This window comes from Barbus barbus, assembly GCF_936440315.1.
Source record: "Barbus barbus genome assembly, chromosome: 14".
NCBI lineage: Eukaryota > Metazoa > Chordata > Actinopteri > Cypriniformes > Cyprinidae > Barbus > Barbus barbus.
Genome location: NC_136742.1, coordinates 20566936 through 20585175, shown reverse-complemented (window position 1 = coordinate 20585175; position 18240 = coordinate 20566936). Strand labels below are relative to the sequence as shown.

The following is an 18240-nucleotide window of genomic DNA, read 5'->3' as shown; positions in this document are numbered from 1 at the left end:
GCCAGTCTGTTATAAAATATCTTTGCAGATGTTCACAGAATTTTCACAAAACACACAATGTTTTTGGTCGATATAATGAGCATGTGGATTCACGTCTCGTGTTTTTCTTCACACCATACCGATTAGCAACCGTACCACGATTAAAGCAGCAAATCTCCAGACGAATGCGATTGCACATGGATGGCTCAAATGTTGAGTTCCAGTGTGCCAGACTAATGCAACTGAAATAAACACTCCAGCTAATAGCTGTTTACTCAGTCATGAGCTAAACAGCCAAACAGGGATAAATGATCCCGGCATTTCGGTACCCTCCAGTGCCTGGAACGCTGCAAGAGTTTAGAGATGTAATGACAAAACCAAGCGTTTTAGGAAAATAATTCTTTGAAACACCTTGAGTGACTTTAGGGGACATACCAAGTTGAAGCAAATACGTTTATGAACAATTACAGTGGTTATGTGTGTGTGTGTGTGTGTGTGTGTGTGTGTGTTTGTTTGTGTATGATATTATAAGGGTTTCCTCTTTTAACTTTCTTTACATGTATCCCTCATGTCTGGGGAGGAAGTGCAGTTCTGATTACTGATTACTTTTGTGTTTTTGCCACATCAGCTTGAAGACGTGATCAGGATAAACATCCGTAGACAGCAGAATGCTCATCTTGCCTTGAGATCTGAAGCAAACATGCATCTCTCAGACAGAGCATAGCACATTTGTTTTCTGAAGCTGTATGTTGTTCAGAGCAACTGGAGTGAAGCCTTCCTACTACCAGCATGAACGAGAAAACACACAAACACACTTCTCCACTTCTGAGAGTATTCTGTTATTCTGTTGTTAAAAGGTCACCCATATTATGACTGATCCTGAGGTAACATGACACTTTCCTGATCTCTGACAGTGCTGTGTGTCATTGGGTTAATTCCACAGGATGAAACACTTTACATGATTTCTGGAATCTATAGAATATGCTTATTGCTTCACAATCATTTAAACAGAATGCCTAATAATTGTTTACACCATTTCAGTAAAGATTGTATAGCCTACAGACATCTTTTAAAGGGTTTATTTTGTATAGATTAAATCGTATGAATACACACTCATAAATCTCAGTTTAATTAAAGTGATGGCTCATAACCTGTTGCAGAAAGTCATTAAATGTGTATGGTGACTGTCTCTGTTTATTGCTTTTAGTCTTGTCTGCAAGTGTTTTTATCATCCAAATATCTCTCATAAAAATGGCCTGGTTAGATTACATTAGGATAAGGTAACCCACTTTTTCATCCCATATTTGTTTTCTTCTCTTTTGTTCAGATGTTAATTTTACACAGTATAATTTTTTTGTTTTTGAATGGACATTCACATGCTCACCAAGGCTGTATTTATTTGATCAAAAATACAGCCATAACAGTAATATTGTTAAATATTATTGTAATTTAAAATAATAGTTTTTATTATATTTTAAAATGTTATTATTGTTAGCGAAGCTGACCTTTAGTAGCATTACTACACTCTTTTTTTTTTGTTAACAACTGTTTATTGAACTTCACTCTGTGGAACAGCAGTACAAAACCAAAAAGCAGCCGTACAAATCCAGAACCCACGCCCCAGTAGACCCAAAAATAAATAAATAATAATAATAAAAATATATTAATTAATATCAATAGCTAAGCAAATAACAACAAAATAACTTCTACAAAGACTTTAGAAAAGACACAACATTAAAAGCTGAATGCCATGAATTAACAGTGCTCATGTTAGATCCATGTATACGAGAAACCATTACTACACTCTTCAGTGTCAGATGATCCTTCAGAAATTCTCTTTTGTAACATTAAAAATGCTTTTACTGCCATTTGTGATAAATATAATGCATCCATCCTGAATAAAAATATTAATTACTTAAATTAATTCCTTATTGTATTATTATTCTCTTTATTTTAGATTATTTTGAAGAATATGTTTCTTTCATTCTTAGCTTCAGCAGATCCAATAATCCAGCATCACCATGGGCTCTATACTCAATGCACATATCCATACTTCATAACTTTAGTTGACTTATCATAGAAGAACAGTGAATGTTTTGCTGTCTACAGAACCGCAGGCTGCAGGTGGCCATCGTTTTGGCACTTTCCATATAAACAGATCTAGTGAGCCGGGCCAAACTGGCCCCAGTATTTCCGCCACCGAGTATGTGGATCACTGGAATACCAATCACAGCGCTGCAAGAGAGCCACTGTGTGTGTCTTACACAACAACAACACCATCCGCGCCACAGGTGCAGAGAGAGAGAGATGAGCAGAAAAGATAAACTAACGATTTCCCAAATATCTGTGCAGAAAATACAGAAAAATGTTTGAATGTTGATGGTGTTAGGACACACAGTAGTCTCAAGTTATATAATCAGTTATTTATGCAGCATACAATAATTGTTTGGTTAAAAAAAATTGTGTGCTTTGCATGCATAATCCCTGTTTTACAGATCAGTGCTGTTCAGGCTCAATACGTCCGGAATGACCGTTTGTTATGATCTCATTGCAGACGATGACAGACTCACGTGTTTTTAGCCTATAAAGCCACTTTCCAGTATTTGATGTTGGTTATATTTATAGGTGGTATGAATCGGGTGCAGCTGTGTTGACTTTCCCTTCTTAAGATCTATATGCTTTACTGGCCTCCTGTAGTCTGGCGTTGAGTTAAGCTTTTCATGAAGTATTGTGTGGAAGTGTTTTGCAATCCCTGTAGGTTACAGGCCTTTAGTTTAACAACACACTTTGGTTTGAATCCGGAAGGCATCTCAACAATAGAGCATTACCTTTGCTCTGCCATTCAGTGCTGTTAGAAACTCTGTTTACTCAGCAGGGAACTCCCTTACAAACACACGGTGACCTGACGCTTTGACCTCTTCCTGGTCCTCTCTGATCCAAATTGATTGACAGCCCCTTTTAAATTAAACGTTATGCTAATAACACATACAGTGGCAGACATCAGGTAAAGCACTTCCAGAATATCGGTTCAAACCTCATTCCTTAGAGGAACTTTAAAAAGTTAATGCACCTGTGTGCGAGTATATGAGCATTAAAGTTCATGTAAACGCGTGTTGGTTGAAAGAGTTTGACATGTGTTTTAAATGTTTAGGCTATAAACACTAAGCATATTTGGCATCTGTTTTAGAGTCCCTGTCTGGAAAAGTCATTCCGTCTTCACCTCTACCTACAATATGTATGAATTTCATTGAGTGTGCATATGGATAATATGCATGAATTTAATTGAGTGAATGTGTGAATTTGTCTTTAGGTGACTTTAATTTAGTATAGTGTAGATGTTTTTTTTTATTGAGAATTAAACACACTCAGTACTATGGAAGTGGCGCTGCGACCTGCCGCTGCCAGGATTTGCTCCTGCTTTCTCTCGATGTGTGATCTGCATATATGGATGGTTTCTCTCTGCCCCTGTATGACTAATGGAGGAATTCTCACATAGAACAAGAGGAACTCGCTCTCACTTTCTCTCTTTCAGGCTGTTCTGGCATCTGTCACGAGACTAGACAGCTGTTGCCGTTTCAGAGAATGTGTCTCTGGGAAGCAAAGGAGAAAGAGGAGAGAAGAAGAGCAGACATGTTTAGACACTTCTTTTTTTTTTTTGCAATAGACAGGCATGACAGGAGGAGAACTAAGGCATCCACAGCTTTGAACGTGCAAATTTATTCAATTCTGTCTTGTCGTCTGGCTTACTGAAACTCAAATTACACAAGGGGCTTAGAGTTTAGTTAGATTAGTGAAACCACTATGCCTTTAAATCTTCCCTGCAGGACATCCAGAATGGTCAGATGCCACATTACAATATCTTCTTGAAAGGTTATGTCACAGATTATGTTACATGAGGATAAAATTACTGTCTTGTATTACCTACTAAATTAACTTTGACTGAATATATTTTCTTTGTAGTTTTGTTTAGTTTGAGCTATCATATTTTAGACAAAATGTTTCAACATTAAAAGTTTTTTGTTGTTGTTGCAATAACAGCAATTTAACTTATCTGAAAGACTGCTTTCAAAACTTAAAATATTTCATCCCATTTTTTTCAATTACTAATAATGCTAAACGATATCCAGTATGAGTTAAGGAAAACATGTTTTTGTGTCAGTGAATGAGTGCTTCAGCCTTGGGGTCGTGGGGGTTTAAGTCAAAAAGGTTGAGTACACTACTGTGTGTAAAACTTTCAGGCGTGCTTTGAAGTGTTATGAATAGAGAATGGATAACGTCATGCTTCTGAAATAATTTTCTCATGACCTTTTGTTTTCGCATGCATTGTGAGCAAAATGTCGCTTTGTTCCTTTGTGTCTGTTTATAGCGGGGAAAGTATTGCTGGAAAGGAGAGATAGATAGCCTTTTCCAAAGGTCTCTGTGTGTGTCGTCATCACTTGGTGAAGTTAGTGAGGATCAGTTTGTCCCGTTTGTGGCAGTGAAGCGCGAGAGCCGTGTGTTGTTTGGGCGGAGTAAACCATTGCGCTGGAGAGGGGGAGGCTGGAGAACTCAAGCGCAAAAATCCGCTCCGGGCGTTTTCGTCAGTGTTGTGGCTGAATGGTGCTGTCGTGGGTACTTCAGAACGTTGTTTGTCTCGCAGGGATCGGCTTTGATGTTATTTACGTATTGTAATGATTAAATCTTTTTATATCGCACACTAAAGAGAACTCCCTAAAGTTTGGATTGGTTCGCACCGACGAAGTGCCAAGTGAATCGCTGAAGTCTGTCCGGCTATAGTTGAGTTGAAGTTTCTCAGTAAGAGGTGCACTCAGCTGGATTCAAATGGAAAACATATCTGCGAACTTGATGAATATGTATTTCTGTACTTTAACGGAATACTTTGCATCGACTTTTGAACACGCACCACGGAATAGCAAAATACTAACTCAGATTTAAAAGACTTCTGGACGTATTTTATTGGTTTTAGGATTAACATTCATCAACTTGAAATTTGAGGCTGTAAATCCATTAGTGTTTGACAATGGAGGAGGATCAAGTGTCTTCTCCCGAGGAGCCGCAGGCGGTCAGCGGCGCATCATCGGACAGCTTCTCCCGGCTCTGGTCGGACGTGATGGGGATGCTGGTAAGTTGGGGGAGGGGTGTCACAGGAAGGCAACTTGAGAAAAGTCCTTCAACCCAAGGGGCTTAATTTATTGGAGCTCATTGTGTGTGTAGTGGTTGTGCTTTGATGCCAAGCGCATGTTAAAGCAGGAGCGTCAGGACAACCTCAGCTAACTTTCTAGTCGCTGTGAACAGATGGTTGGATTTGTTGAGAGGCATTGAGAAGTTTAGAAATCTCCAGGGAATCGTAAGTGTTTATTTTTATAACCCGGCGCACGTGCGGCGTCAGATACGCAAGGTAACTCAAACACGACACAGAGGTTTAAACGGGTTTTCCTTGTCGTTTCAGTTTAAGACTAATGATCAACTAGATGTACATTATCCCGCAAAGTACAAAGCTATTTTATATAAGTAACTATTTAGACACGATATTAGTGGTTCTGGTTACTTGCAAGTTGACTTAAATCGTTCGCAAAGTAGTCTTGCATGGCAACATGGAAAATCAGGCTACAAAACGAGCATTGCAACAAAATGACCAAATTAGTGTGTGTATTATTAAACAAACCACGTGTTTTCTCTGTACTGGTTAGCTAAGAGATTTAACTTGAACAAATGTAACATTTCGAGGACTTTTACATTTTGGAGATTTTGTTTCTCTCTGATGCATTGTAGTGTTTATTTTACGGGATAAAATACATTTCCTTGGCCACTATGGCTTTTAGTTTAGTTTCCGTTGTCTGTTATTTGGGTATTTCACTGGTCCTGTTACTTACAATTTTATGAATCAATTCAGAATGCTGATGTTTCCATTGAGACCATCTTATAGTGATGGCCACATTGTAATGTCCTCAAGGCCTAGTCATGGGCCTTGAGGACATTACTGTTATGTAGGAAATTGGTTAAAGTGGATATTTACATACAGATATTCCCTGAGATTTTATCAGTACCTTAACATGCCTGTTAAGCACCCAGATGAAAGAGATGAAGGTGTGACACCCATTTCCAGTGAAAACGACTTTGCCTCTTGATGGCTGCCGTGTTAATTAAGCATCTGAAAAGTGTGTATTGTTTTTATGTCCAGGAAAGTGAGATTGTCTAATGAGAAATAATTGTTTCTATTAAATCTGATGAGATAGATTGTAACACTGACACACATTGATTAATGCCTTTTAAGGTGCACACCTTTTTTCCTTCCTCAGGCGTATATTATCCTGTGATGTTACTGTAAGATAATGAGTCTTTTTTTTATTTCCATAGAATATGTCTCATGTATACTCCTCTTCTTACAAATAGCCCTGCAGTGCTCTCTCCTCATCTGACTTGAACACTCACATGATAATATTAAAACCACACTGTCTAAGCAGCAGGTTGAGACTTTACATCTATGAAGCAGTTATGGGGGAAAAGTTGCTGAAATTGCACCTAAAGGTGTTCTCAGCTTGGCTTTACCCAACCCCCAACAAACTGCAGCTATTGTTTATGATCCTTGAAGCTTTAATCAAATCCTCCATCTTTTGGCTATTAAACAGCTCTCTTTAGTAGCTTTCATCTATAGTGGTAGTTTGGAAAATTTAAATTCTGTCTTTGCTTCAGTTATTTTGATTGTTTACAAAAGGACATCTGTGCATTTGCACTGCAGTGTCTCTCTTAGTTTATACTTTATAGCAAACACAAGTGAATGCCTGACTGTTCACAAACTAATTTTTGTTAATGACATTTTCATAACCATGTATAGGAATCATATACAGTCAGCTGGTCATTATTGTATCGTTAAAGGGTTTTATTTCGCAACGAAGACTAGATGATGGTATCTTTCATTACAAGGCAACTTAATAAATAAATTAGTTTGAAATATTGGTATAAATTTAAATTGAAGAAACCGACTACTCTGCCAAGCCAGAGATGAAACTAGCAAGGCTGTATTGGAAATTGGTTCCCAGGGAAAATGTTCAAATATACAGTTTACATACACCATGATTTACCAATCAGAAGTAAGTATTCTAGAGCGCCTTGAAATAAAAATAAGAAATATCTTGATTTTATGAAAAAATAGTTAGACATGGTTTCAGTTAAGCTGACCATTAGACAGTCTGGGTCGTTTTACTTTCAACTTTTACAAGCCTTTTACATGTGCCTTGCTAGTGAATGAAATGTTGTTTTGGTGGGCACTCTGTCTATAAAAGTAAGGTTTATTATGGCATTAACTAGATTTTTGAAGTTGCAAGATCATTTTTGTTTTCTTAAGTGCATATATTGCTGCATTTGAGGTAGTGTTTAAGATTTACTATCTTATGCTAATGTTGATAAACAGCATTTGTAGAACTTTTGGCTACTGAGTTGCTAATTAAAGGTCTGAAATACATTCTGAGGTTAACCATTGTGCATGCCAAGCTCATAGATCTCTCTTAATGAGAATACCTCTGTCTGCCTGTCATTGAAGTGTGGTCTGTGTGAGCAAACCCCATTTATATGTGGTTCCACTCATCTAAATCCATTTCAAAGTCAATTAACAGCCCGTCACCCTCATTTCAACCGTCTCTTGGATTTGTGTTATGTTGTGGCTGAGAAGGTTTTAAGGAGAAAGTGATCTGTTAAAAGCTGTTTTGACATCTTAATTGTTTGCCTTATCAAATTTTTCTTAAATAGGAGAAGCTTTTTTGAAGCTTGAGCTAAAGTATTTGCCTGCAGCATGCAGTAGCACACTAGCTACGAACTGTAAAGAAAACCAGATAGACACTATGCATAAGGCCGTAATGAAATGTTTGCTTCACCATTGGACATTAGATAATGTGTGGGAGAGTGACTGGCCATATCCACAGTACTTAAGCACCTTGACAGTAACTGATCATTATTTTGGATGAGCCTTTGCTCCCCTCCTCTGATTCCAGTTAATTTAACACATTCTCCACCCAGCATGCCACAGGCATTTCTCTCTCTCTTCACCTCCCATCCATCCATCCCTTCCTCCTTCCTTATGTTTCCATCAGCCCTATGTGGATATCCTGAAGAAGCCACCCTAATGAGGGTGTGTCAGGACCTCCTGACCAACTTCTGTCTCACATCCTCTCTAACTCAAATACAGCTCATGTCCACTTCTCCCCTCCAGGGCGGCGCCACACATCTCACAACACCTACGTCAAGCGACTTCCCCATGTTACTTTGAAGATTGTGAATCATTTCCATTCGTTTGGTCTCCTTTAGTCTTTAGTACAAGGCCATTAACACATTGTGGCCTTTTTGATACAGACAGACCTCATTCTTTCTGAGTGCATGTGTTTTATTAAGTGTTAAGTAATAGTGTCAGGACACATTTAGGCACTGTGGGCATTAGAATTTATTATAAGTGCTGGGGGAAAAAAGCAGACTTGTGATGTTCTCCGTTTCTAAAGGAGGACACATTAAACTTGATTTGTGGTTTGCTGTGTTAGTCATTATTCCAGGATCAGCAATTATAAAGGTATATTATGCAATCTCCATTTACACAGAATAACAACAGAACAACCCAAAAATGAAAGCAAAATGCTGTTCAGACTTAACTACCTCTACTTAACTACTACTTTCTTTCTTTCTTTCTTGTCTTCTGTTTTGACATTTAAAATGTAGATGATGTATTGCATAGTAAATTATTTGTGTATGTTATATTTTTCATTTAGCTGATGCATTTATTAAAAGAAACTTGTGAGGAGTATCACAATAATTTAGATATAGATTAGTAATTGAATAATTAAAAATAAATTAAATCTATGATAAAAAATAGATAATGAAATAATAGATTATATAGCTTTTTTGGATGCCCTATCTTCCCCAATGTTTGTGAGGACACTAAAGGGTTTGACTGACAAAAAAGTTTATGAATCCCTAGCCTATCTATAGCTATATTTTACTAAAACTCAAACTACAGTTTTTTTTTTTTGTTTTTTTAATCCTCAGTTTAGCATGCTCTCAACACTGTGAAGTGCATGCTTCTCATGAATTCCTGGAATTAGTCAACACATTTATCACAGTGCAGAAGCATTGGATTGAGGACTGTGTCCAAAACTCTTAATGGCTCTGTAGTCTTCACGCTGCATTCAGAATGAAATGTGTTTCCTTTGATTTGAGTGTTGTGAAAAGAACAGCTCTTATCAGATCTGCTCGCTCATTTCACAATGGATTCACTGTATGAATGCTTTTGAGTTTTGTTTTAGGCCATTGAAGAATGAAAGGTTTTGCCTAAAAAAAAAAAAAAGTTTCCTCTCTCAGTAAAAGAGCCAGCAGGGGAAGTATCTACAAATGGCTTGAAGTCAGTTAATGTTTTCTTTCTGAGTTGTGTAGAAGCATAATCAAATACGCCTTTACCCTCTAAGGACTTTTGTGTCCCATAATGCTGTTTTGGAGCAGGTGGGCTGAGCAACTGAAAGGAATGTAGAGTAATCAATTAGCTTGAGTTCGAGGGAAATGCATCATCTCACCCTTAGATTTTCTTTTCTTTCCTTGACTCTTTTCTTTCCTTGATTTTCTTTCTCTGCCTCATACCAGGCGTAACATTTATGTTACGATGGCCACATCAAAGATTTGTGGCTTTACTGAACGGCAATTTCATCTGAGGGAAGTGTGAATTTGTGGTTGGCTTCTGTGAACAGACAGCTTCTCATATTTAGTGCATTTTATTGTAAAAAGTTGATGTTTGATTGCATAATTTGGAATCTGTCTCTCTTCCAGTCATTGTGACCCATTCCTCTCGTTTTTGTCCCTGTCCTGGAAACAGACGTTCTCGACAAAGAATGTTGTTGCATGTCATTACACAACATGTTGAGTTTGGTTCATGTTGTGGGTGGGTCAGGACCTCGAGTAGTGTTGAAGTTAGCAGATTCTGGAGAACTGAACTGTAATTACTTTTAAGGAGTCAACAGTGAGTGGAAAAGACTCGGGAGCTACAGAACTTAAGTGTAGTCTCATGTTTTGTGCTACAGTGACTGGTATCTCGCTTCCTTTTATCAACCAGAGTCAACCCAAAAGAGCAAACAATTTAGGAATTATTAGTAATAATATCAGTCTTTGAATGTTGTTCCAGCTGAAGTTTTGGGTGAACTATGCCTTTTTCTATTTCCCATCAAGCGAATAAATGCCATGTTCCTCTTGTCAAACAAGTACCAGTCCCAAAATGTGGTTTTGTGGCTAACCAACTTTAAAAGAGGTAGTTCAGATAGATCAACACTGCTGGTTGAGGTAGGATAGTGAAAGGCAACAGTCTGTTTTGGTTTAAGGTTAGTGTTTACTGATGGTATGAAGATGTCTGCATTAATTTGTGTATTAAATGGTTTACTCTGGAGCTCTAGTTACAGACAGAGATATAGCTTTGGGAGTTTTAAATGTTTGGCTTCTTGGGCTGGACTGCAGAGTTTGGGTGGTGCTGTTTGTGTGCTCAAACAGTGATTCATGTCGCGAAACAAGACGCATTCCCTCTACTCTTTTTAAGAGCTCTCAGCTCATGTGAAGCTACAATCAGGTAATTCAGGCTAACATCTTCTGTCCTCTACATCCTCTTACAGATGAGGCATGAGCTTTGAATTAGTCCATCAGTTAAATGCCCAGCTGGAAGCAGCAGACCCACACTCACTCACTTTTAAAGTAGAGGATTGCAGCATTACCTCACTGGAGGCCAGGAATGTGTGGAATGATAATAAGAATATGGAAGGCATGTGCTATACAGATAGAGCTGAACTAATTCAGATCAAAGGCCACTGCTGCTCAGTTTAAGCCTTAAGATAGACAATACATTGGCCTTTTCCTCATGTATATTATATATTATATATGTATTATATATATTTTCAGCCCTGCTCCTGGGGACCCACTGTCAAGCAGAGCCTAGCAACAACCCTAATCAAACACGTCTGAACCAGTTAATCAAGGTCTTCAGGATGGCTTGAAAAATTACAGGGTGGGTGACCTAGGTTGGAAATTAACTTTGCCAGTGGGTCCCCAGGAGCAAGGTTGAAGATATTAAATGTGTACATTGAAATATGCTTGTTATATATATATATATATATGCGGTTACTAAATTGCAGGTTTGAGTAAGTTAAAATGTATTTTTATATTCATTTAAATAAAAAAAGTGGTTTCCTCCATTTTCTTGAGCCTTTGTTTTCTATATAATACAATTATCTAAAATTATGAGACCAGTTTAAGACTGGAATAAGTTCTTGGATGAAGGTTTTGGCCCTTCCACCCATCACTCAGAGCTAAGGACAGCCTCTGGCCTGTCATTACTATCCCAACCAACACTATGTACTTAAAAGCTTGGCTAATGGCAAAAGAAAAAAGCCTGTGGCCTAGTTGCTGTTGTAAAGTTTTTATTTAGTCTTAGTTCAGCTGTTCTATCTTTCTTTATCAAGTATCCTGAAGGAAGGAGGATGTGACTCTTTTTTATTACGCATCTAATAACAAATCACACATATTCACATGTTTTGTCTAAAAGCTGGAGGTGCTCTGCAGGCCAGCAGTTCGGAATGCAAAAGCTGGAATTTCTCACAGAGAGCAGCGTTCCTTTGGGAGTCTCAGTATTCTGAGATCATCTGTTTGGAGTTTTGTTGGAAAGGATTGGTTAAGAGGCATTTTGTGGAGAACGAGAGAACCTTTTACATGTAACCCTCTGAATATTATTTATAAGACATTATTTATAACTCAAACTACACTGTAAAAATGAGTTTTCAAAGATCTCAACAGCATTATCATGAGTTGTATGTCCTTAGCCTGAAGTGATTTTTATTGTCGTTTACAAGCGCAGCCAATGTCTGTAATACGCACCAGTTTTACCAGTGGGTGTGTTTGAGGCCCTGGTCTTCCTACTTCTGGCCCGTACACACAATGACAGGATATATGTGTTTGTCAGCTTGGTCCTGAGCAGGAAGAATGCCTTTTTGTTTGACTTTTCATTCAACAGGACTTTAAAGGGCATCTAGTACAGTAATAGATCCAGGAGATCCAGCCTATCCTAGAACTTAGATACAACGAACATGCCCTTAAATATAACACACTTTTCATTTAGGAAAAGAAACTATGCCACCTGCAGCTGCTGGGGTATTAATAGTTTTCTAAAGAAGTTGAAAGAAGCTAATCTCTAGTTTTGAGTAAAGGACCTTCTTATTGTATGTGGTTTTTTGCAGCAGTCTGAGGTCATTTGCTGTACGTGTATGTCACGAGCTTGTAGAAAAATAGGATACACCCACACACACTCATGCTGAAGTCAGAGCCAGGCAGCACCACAGTTGAATATGTGCACTCACAAGAAGACAGCTGCAAAGGTCAGAGAAGGTCGTAAGGGCTGGGCAGTAAGAGAGGCCTTCTGCGCTTGAGTGTGTTGAGTGTATAAATGTTGAACAGAAAATGCCACCCAGACGTAAAAATTTATACATACTTGCCTTGTAAAAATGTTCTCTGGCACCACCACTAAAAAAACAAAAAAAACCTTGGTTGTAAATATATTTTAATTTTATACGAATTGATTTATAATTTTAAAACTTTTTTTCTGGAAAATCATGCCACTCAATGGTCCATCCTTGGCCCATATACGTGGCCCAAGAAACCCATCTCAACAAACTGACAACATCTCTGTAAACCAGTAGCATGGAAATTATAACCCCACAAATTCACAAAAGCTCAGCAAAAATCCTGTGGTCTCAGCCCAGAGTATCGTGTGGAGTGAAAATAATGGAATGTGAGGGTTACATGTTTAGTTCAGCTTGTGTGTGACTGTTTGCTTCGTCGCAGCAGAATGTGTGCAATGTGTTCTGAGTGTTTTAAGTCCTTTTTGGCTGGCACTGTTCTTGAGATCCTAATTAAAATCGTGTGCCAGTGACAAGTTTTTAATGAAGCTCTCCTACAGCTCCGCTTGTGTTTGTTTGTGTTTCTGAGAGAGGAGGGAGGGCAGGGAGGCTTATTAATGAGAGATGGAATTTAATTGTAAATTATCAGATTTAAATTGTCTTTTTAAATGAAAAGCCATCAAAGCTCTTCTCATTTATGTCTCTGTTTGTGTAGGATGGCTCTCTGGGTAATATAGATGACCTGGCACAAGAGTATTCGGAGTACTACAACACATACTTCAGCGACGTCAGCGATCGAATGGAGGAACTACGTAAGCGGCAAGTGTCTCAAGAGCTAGACATGGTAAGTTCAGCCTCAAACGTTTATAGCACATACAGCCTGAATTGTACACCTTTTGGATGTTTTTCTTCTAGAATGTCCAACAATTTAATTAAACCACTTTGTCACCAGATATTTCTTAACAATTGTTTATACATCCTTTCACCTTGGATTCAATTTATATTGGCATGTTTACTGCCTTGGCATTTAAACCAGATGAGTTAATATGGCAGTCATTATTTAGCACTGTGAAACATGTTTTTGGGTCAGGTGGAATTTGCAAGTTTTAGCCCTTTAGTCACACGGTCAGCTATCACATCAGCCACTGTAACATAAACAAAACAAAAAAAAATGCTGAGTATGCCTTTAACCTGAATAATTTTCTGCAGAAGTTCTGTTTTGCTTTTCTGAAAAGCATTTAGTTTCAATTCTTAGAAATGATCTCGTTTATAGTTTTTGATTGTGGGGTAAAACAAACTTCACTCTCTGACCTACATACTGTTTTATGCACTCGAGTTTGGCTTTAGTAAATAAGGAAATTGAAAGCTAAAGCTGTTAACACTGTATGGCCTACTTGTTATTGCAGTAACAGTTGTTTTAGTCATAAACCAGCGCAATAGTTTCCCTTCCATCTGTGTTCCAGGGACAATGAACCACAAGCACAGCTAATCACAAAATTCACTTATTTCTTTCATCACTTGGTGTTACAGAATGGCCATTGTAAACCTATGAGCTAATAGAAGGAAACGCTTGTCTTAAACCATTACAAAATGAAGACAAATGCATTCACCCCTGCCTTCTGTCCATACTTGTTTGGATTGTCTGCGGTTCTGTCAGTGCCCTGCGTTTCTCGTCTGTGTCTCAAAGCGTCTACGTTCTCAGGGATGTAGGGTAGTGGGCCACCCAGGGTTGCTAAGAAACCGGCGGACTCACAACATGCAGCTGGGGCTGGCACGGTCCAGTTAGGGGATTTTGAGAGAAAGAAAGAAAACATTCTGAAAGTCATGCTCAGCTGTAGTGCTGGCCTCAGACAGGAACCAGTCATTCTCATGGTTTGGAGAACATTAGGTACGCTATTGTGTTGAATTGGATTTTCTCTCGGAATTCTGGAATGATTCCACTGTGCATCACCGTCTAGAATCACTACACCAAATCACTGCTACTGCAAAGAACATCCCAAAATGGATTATTTATATCTACTCAGTCTCATGTCATTCCAAACCTATATGAAACCTTTTTTTTTTTTTTTTTTTTTTTTTTAAACAAAAGATGACCAATGACAGAATTATCATTTTAGGTGAACTGTTCCATTATATGTTCATTATATCAAATCCAGTATCCAACTCCACTTCCTGCTCTGTGTAAACCGTACTAAAGCTAAAGCCGGCTAATACAGGGCTGAGCACAGCACAAAACCTGGCTGTACCGTCCCACCTAAATCAGCACTGCGACTCAGCTGTGTTTGTTTAGTAATCCGGATTCATGCCTCTTCAATGCTAGGGTTCTTTCAGAGTGCACTTTATGAACTGAGCGCTTTTTAAGTTTATCTTTACTTTAATACCATATCTCTGCCCCTTTAATTAGCACAAACTTAAGATGGCCACCAACAAAGGCAAGAGAAAGCCCATGCAGTGGGAGTCAGATCTCAATATGAGTTGTGCAAAAATAGGTCTCCCATTTCGGAATATGTCAGTGTGATGCATCAAAGGACTTTGCGATAAATCCCGAGCAGAGGATGATGACTGTCAAAGGAGGGTTTGGTCTGAAGCTAATGGGGCAGGAGGAAGTGTCAAGTGGGCTAAGTAGGTCATCTCTTTATGTATTTAGTGTTGCTGGTCTTGTGCCATTCTCTGGAGTATCATGGAAAGGAAATGGGGTCATTGGAGTAACTGCTGGCTGGGGGGAGATTCGGTTAACGGGAAGAGGAATGATATGGATAACTGTGGGAATTTTCTAGGAGGTGTTTTGCATTCCATGTGCAAGTGAGGGAAAAATATGCTTGTTTTGGGGAGCTGCAGGTCTACACAAGTTGAACTGGTTTGTTTAGTTACGCAATGATTTTAAAAACTTGTCATTCTTCTGTCACCTATATATGCTGCTTGTATTTATTTTTTTAATTTTTATTTTCATAAGACACATCGTTTTTTTTCATATTTACACAGCCCTTTCTAGACACTGTCTGGGTTAAATCCATTCTGAAAGAATTGAAATTGTGATACTCATTGTCCAAGCTGAGTGGCTGCTGTCCAGTCTGAGGGCAGTAACAGGTGATTATCCTATTTCGGATTGGTGGTTTAAAGGCCACGTTAATGGCTTGATATTTCAGCTTTGCCTTGAGAGACATGACTTTTGCGTGACCTTTTAATTTTTTGGCACTTGGACAAGTCAAAATGCTAGTACTGCACTATCGTTGTCTTTCAGTCTTCTCTCGATTCTTTCTGATGCTTTTCTTCCTCCTCATATCCTCTCACTAATTTCCATAAACACTGTCACCCAGCTAACCTCGCTCCCAAAGGCACGTAACCCTGTTTTAGAGGCCAAGCTGGCAATGGGCCCTTGGCTTTCTCCCCTCAATCCAAAAGAGGGGAAAGGTCACCAGTTTAACCAGAGGCAACACTGAAGGCTATTGTGAGTGAGGCACGAATGTTGTGGTCTATTCATACTTGGACAGAATGAATCTCTGAGCACATGCAGGAATCCACAGTGAAGGACTGGTATCCTGAACGGCATCAAATGAGGCCCATGGTTTCCCCTTCTCTGCCAGCCGACCTCTTCCTTTCTGACAGAGGTGAAGTCTGTGTGCTATTTGAAGCTGTCTGTTACTTTCTCTTCTCTATTTCTATTCTCTGGTTTAGTCTGAGGCACTCTCAAATGCCCTAGACATTCCTGACTCCGATTTGATGTTTGATTTCTGTTTCCTTTCCTCAGATATGTCCACATAGAGCTGACAGAGCTGGTTCAGGCTTCCACATTTGCTCAGCACTCTTCCTCTCTATCTCGCTGTGCTTTTATAAGAGTTACCCTGATGACAAAGAGTTAAGAAAACATCCTGTACTCAGTGTGTTGAATAGATAAACCCCCCATTTTACATAGAACAAGCTAGCCATGTTGCTATTTTGTCATTTGTCTTCATAGCTGTTCATACAGAGACACTCTCCTTTATTCCATTTGCCAGACAGAGAGTCTCTATCAGCCACACAATGCAGCTGTGGAAAGCCGTTTGTGTTATTGGGTTTTAGCTTGAGTATCGGTTTTGGAGGTGGAATAATAACAGAAAACATCAGGCTGAATGGCTTCTCTTTATTTATTTAATTAATTTATATATGAATGTATTGCATATTTACTAATATACTGTTTATATAATAGCAATTCCTAAAATCAAAATGCATGTTGCTGAGCTACTGTCACACTACTAAAACTTGGCTACTTAGTAGTGGGAGTTACGCCACAACACTTGGTTGATATGGTTTGGGGAGTTCTACTTTAACATGTTAATTCTGTAATTGCTCTTAAGAGTCATTTTAGTCAAGACTCTGGCACACCCTTTGCTTTAATGATTTTTAGCTCTTCTATCCGTCTCTTTCTCAGGCTCAGGCTTGTTGTGGTGGTTTACTCAAAGGCATCTTGTGGCATTTTGATTTAATTCCTGTTAGTGTGAAAGTAGGTTATGTTATGGAAGTGAACCTTTATTTGAGGGGGAACTCACATACATCAATTGGCAGGTGACGCACAAAGATAAGTTCAGTGTTGCCCTGGTCTGTCATGACACTGACATATAATACTTACCTGCTTTAAAAGTGTTTACTCCAGCACGAGAAACCATGTTTTTCCCTCCCTCTGACTGGTATTTCCAGGTAGAAACCACACAGCTGGAATACTGGAATAGTGTACCCACAAAGCGTCACACACTGCGAGTGTGTATATGTGTGTACAGTAGGAATGGTTAGTCTGGTTCTACAAGAACACTTTCTCTAGCTGTTACTCAACCAAACGTCTCTCTTGATTGGGTAGTAGGAGTCAAGACTCTCCCCATGAGCCGACCGCATCCACCCATACAGGCGTTTTTGCTGCAAGCCTGACTGTGTGTGTCCTGCCCTGCACACTGGGACTCTGTATGAATTTGTGTAAAACACCTCATTAGCCTCCTTCAGTTTGTTTATTCCCCCAATGCTGTTGTGCCAGCCATTCTACCACATCTCTGTCCGTCTCTATATCTCTTTTTCTGACAAAATTGTTATTTCAAAACTTTGCAATGATCTATCTGCCTGCATAGGTGAGCTACCTTTTAAGGCTGCTTGCTAACCATTGTGGAAGTGACCGATTTGAAAGGCTCTACTGTGGTAGCTGCTTTTTGCTGTTAGATGCTTAGTTGTTTCCAGTAGAGTTTGATATTAGCATGGTGCTAAGCTAAATAACCATACTCCAAGCACAAAAAGTGGAGAATGCAAGATTTTGGAACAAAGCTAATGACATTTCCATGAGACATTGAAGCATTTTGCCTCATTTTGCTTGTCAAGAGCGAAAGTTATAACAGCTGCATGATTAATCAAAATAAATTTAAATAACGATTTCGCTCATTGCGATTTAATCAATTTGCAAAGGCTGTCATTTAAAAAAAATATTGACAATGCATCTTTGAGTATGTAAAGACACTTCTTGATTTTGTGTTTTCAGTGTTGCGGTGTCACAGTAAAAGATGTTCCATATGAACCCAAAATAAACAACAAAATGAAAGCTTGATAGTTATTTTATTGTTTTGTTAAATCCTTCTTTTTTTTTTTTTTTTTTTTACAGTGAAATATTACAGTAATAATTGAAGAGTTTGGTACCAAAACGCAATAAATGCCGTTTATAAACAAAAAAAAACAAAAAAAAAAGTTTCCACCAAAATCAGTATTGTATATGGTCAGTATTGAAAAGTCTCATTTTAATTTTATGCAACATGCGATATTTGTCGTGTTATCATGTCATGTTTTCTCCCTTTTTTTCCAAACCGCAACAAACGCCAGTCTCCTTTCTCTGCAGAATGCGATAAAT

General features: G+C 38.6%; 1 protein-coding gene across 4 annotated transcripts in view; it reads left to right on the top strand.

Moving 5' to 3' along the window:
* Positions 1-4450: 4450 nt before the first annotated feature.
* Positions 4451-18240, top strand: part of LOC306879747 (SAM and SH3 domain-containing protein 1-like) — a 46156-nt gene continuing 32366 nt past the window's right edge. For 3 of the 4 annotated variants that reach the window (XM_079432917.1, XM_079432916.1, XM_079432915.1), the window contains exons 1-2: positions 4503-5101; positions 13099-13227. In XM_079432917.1, coding sequence (XP_079289043.1) covers positions 5000-5101; positions 13099-13227 — 231 coding nt within the window. In that variant the 5' untranslated portion in view covers positions 4503-4999. Of the gene's footprint in view, positions 5102-13098; positions 13228-18240 lie in introns of all 4 variants that reach the window. The other variant, XM_079432918.1, reaches the window with a different exon arrangement.